The sequence below is a fragment of the Opisthorchis viverrini genome, assembly GCF_000715545.1.
Source record: "Opisthorchis viverrini unplaced genomic scaffold opera_v5_1, whole genome shotgun sequence".
NCBI lineage: Eukaryota > Metazoa > Platyhelminthes > Trematoda > Opisthorchiida > Opisthorchiidae > Opisthorchis > Opisthorchis viverrini.
Window position 1 is genome coordinate 2803791 of NW_008751657.1, and position 3180 is coordinate 2806970.

A 3180-nucleotide genomic window follows, 5' to 3' on the forward strand; every position below is an offset into this window, starting at 1 on the left:
GATTGTGCTGAACATTCTTTTTCACTGAAGTACCTGATGCACAACCAAATATTTTTTCCAGTTACCTCGTCACCAGTTCATTAACGCTATCCGACGCCAACTACATTTATGAGACACCACTGGTCCAAAGCCTGATAACGCCCCATATCATCTGTCCGCAAAGACTGTATCGCAACCATACAACAACACGGACCTTACTGTAGACTGGCGTACGCCACAATGAGACCCAGGGATAGGTCTTTTTGAGGCCAAAAGTGACACAAATCCAATGAAAGTGATTCCAGCCTCTGAGGTTTGCGCACTGACTTCAATAGACATTTCCGTCAGAGCTAGTGGAACCACTGAAATACGTAAAATTCTCCGCTTTTGTGCCCCTCATTGAATTGCAAAGGGTATTTTCAGGAACCTCACGCGCTAAACTATGACTCTGAACTTTGTAGGTGCTGGGTACATTCAGAAACATAGTGGCGTAGTGAACAGACTCCTCACCAGTGCTTGTTCTTGGCATTCGTCTTCCGAAATGAAGACGGTGTCAACGTACTCCAGACTGATAAGGGTCTCATCAGCAATGAGTGGAACACCGTAGTTTTGAAAACCGTTCAGCATTCGCCTCACTATTTCAACAATGAAGAAGTTGAATAAAAATGGAGGGAGCAGACATCTTTGCCTAGTCCCAGTAAGCTAGCCATGCATGATATTCCCACCAGGATTTTGTCAGTCTGTATCCTATGTAGCTTAGGCGTTACATAAACCTACCTGCCAAGAGTCTCGCTTACAGTAATGCAGCAAGTAGCTGCCAACTTAACACTGCGGCTGAGCTTCAGTGTCACAATGATCCAGCGTGTTAAACTGAATAGAACTGCGTTACTCAAAGTGCAACCATTGCATGAAGGTCAGACAGATAGCTCGGTGGTTAAGGCGCCAGCTAATGGACCGGAAGGTTTGTGGTTCTAATCCGACCTCAGAATCTTGGCTACTCTTGTCCAGGCTTGGGCAACCTGTCAGTATCATGGCCTTCGAACCTCTTTCCAATGGCATGGCAGCTAGGCACCGAAAGGATATTAGAGCTAAACGATTTCCCACCCATCCCCCAAGGGAACGCAGGTCAAAGTGCATTACTTCCGCTGATCAACTTCATCATCGTCGATGACAGCAACACCAGGGACTGGTGCTTCATTACCGTAAAATCATGTCACTACTTGAATACAGCCTTATGATGGAAACAAGTGTGAAAGGGAAGAGGACCAGCGTCAACCAACCACAATCAACCGGGGTACCTACATCTCTAACGCTGTCAGGTAATCGAGATATTGGTGTAAGGAGATTCAAGAATTTTTATGGGAGGGTTCGTACTGTAAGAAAATCCAATCAACGCCCAAGAACTCCCACTGAAAATTTCCAAATCCTAAATTATTAACAGCTTGTAAGTAGCTCACAGGAAGAACAGTCTATACGATGAGTTGAACTCCCATCTGTCATCCGAGAAACTAGTAAACACGCGACAGCGCGATGTGGATTATGTGACTGAAGGATGGAAGACACTATATTCTAAGTGCGAGCAATTCAGACTTTCGAGGAGCCGCTCGTGGTAGAGCGGTTAACTGTTCAAACTACTAGACGGGAGGTTGCGGTTTCGATCATGGTCATGATCATCAACAACATTGTCAGCTGTAGGAACCTCGTACTTGTCGTTCAGTGGTTGTAGCTCTCACAGTTTCGTTTACCGATGAATCGGGGAGGTGAGGTAGATAGTTGCACGTCGGAGGCGGGAGCTGGTAAATTCGTGCGTGAAAACAGCAGTCAGTGGACTGTCAAGTGAGCGGTTTGGGAAGAGAGCTACGCATTGAAGGCAATGGCTTGGGTGCATGAGCGCCATTGAGGGTGCGACTGCGCCATGTCTGATAATGTCTCCATGATATGGTCCGTCTCAAAGTCTCTATCCGGGAAGACGGCAATGACCAGCGCAGCTGACTTCACTGGTAATAGCTTTCATACTTCGCTGCCAAGTCATTATTTGACCGTCTATGGCTCATTTTCACCCTTCACGTGGTTGTGCGAAGAGCCCTCAGAGGAATTCGGTTGACTGGCATGAGCAGCACGTGACCAAGCCAGCACAACCGATACAGTGGGGTCAGTACATCTATCGAGGGTGTTGTTTCTTCCGAATACCATTCGACGTACTTCGGCATTGCTGATCCGGTGTTCCCACAAGACTCTGGCAATGCTTTGAAGACATCGATGGTCAAAAAGTGAGACCTCTTGACGTCCTAGCAGGTTCGAAACTCCCGTGAAGTTTCGTGGGACGCGAATCTATGAAGTTCACAATATGGGTGGAACACATCTTTTCACTATAGGCTGGCCTCACCCACAAGCTGGATTCCCCATTAAAAATCTGGATTTCAACCGATATCGTTAATGTCATTGACATCCGCTAGCTGCCCTATTGTTCAATCAAGCACAGACAGGGTCACATGGACTCCATTCTGGAAGGCAAGTAGTACCCAGACACTTTTCATTCCCTTCTGTCGTGTCAGATTATGTCAATCTCTAGATTTCTGTCACTCCAAATTAAACGCGGACGACAGCGTTTCTAGCGAGCGTAACACATGCCTCAGGTACCTTAGCTAGTAGTGGCGGAAGCATTCTTTGAGTGTAGTATCATCTGCTCGATTAAAGACCCGTCCCCTGATAAAACCATTGCGAATTCGCTGGTTCCTGTCGATTTCAGCCATAGTTCTGAGACATCGACGGTCAAAGACCCGAAGTTGTCAAGATATCCTCCGCCCGAAGTGACCAAGTCTCGCCGCAATACAACAGCAAGGGTTTCAGTGGCTGATTAACAATCGATCTGACCTGACTGAAGGTTACTGGAAAAACACAGTCACACTGACGAATAAAATTAGATCGGAGGTGAATGTAAGAAAAAAACAGAGCTGTGTTCTCAGCCTTCAGGTCTGTCTGCAAATGCCATACAACTCAATCAAATGAACAATAGACGTCGCCTAAATCAGCACATATTATTCCAAATGATCATCGAGACCGTAATATCAGTGTTCAACACCGATCCCTCGTTGCCGTATATGTTATTCATACCAGAAGTACAATGTCAGTAACTACAAATCATCATCATCAAAGACAGCAACATCAGTGTTGGCACTGATGCTTCACTGCCGTACAACC

The 3180-nt window shown here is 46.3% G+C and overlaps 1 protein-coding gene across 1 annotated transcript in view; it reads left to right on the forward strand.

Annotated features, from left to right (window-relative positions):
- Positions 1–2024: 2024 nt before the first annotated feature.
- T265_00042 (hypothetical protein) overlaps positions 2025–3180 on the forward strand; it is a gene marked incomplete at both ends in the record, with an annotated part of 5146 nt that continues 3990 nt past the window's right edge. Inside the window, one exon of the mRNA XM_009163699.1 lies at positions 2025–2177. Within this exon, the coding sequence (XP_009161963.1) occupies positions 2025–2177 (153 nt within the window). The remainder of the gene's footprint in view (positions 2178–3180) is intronic.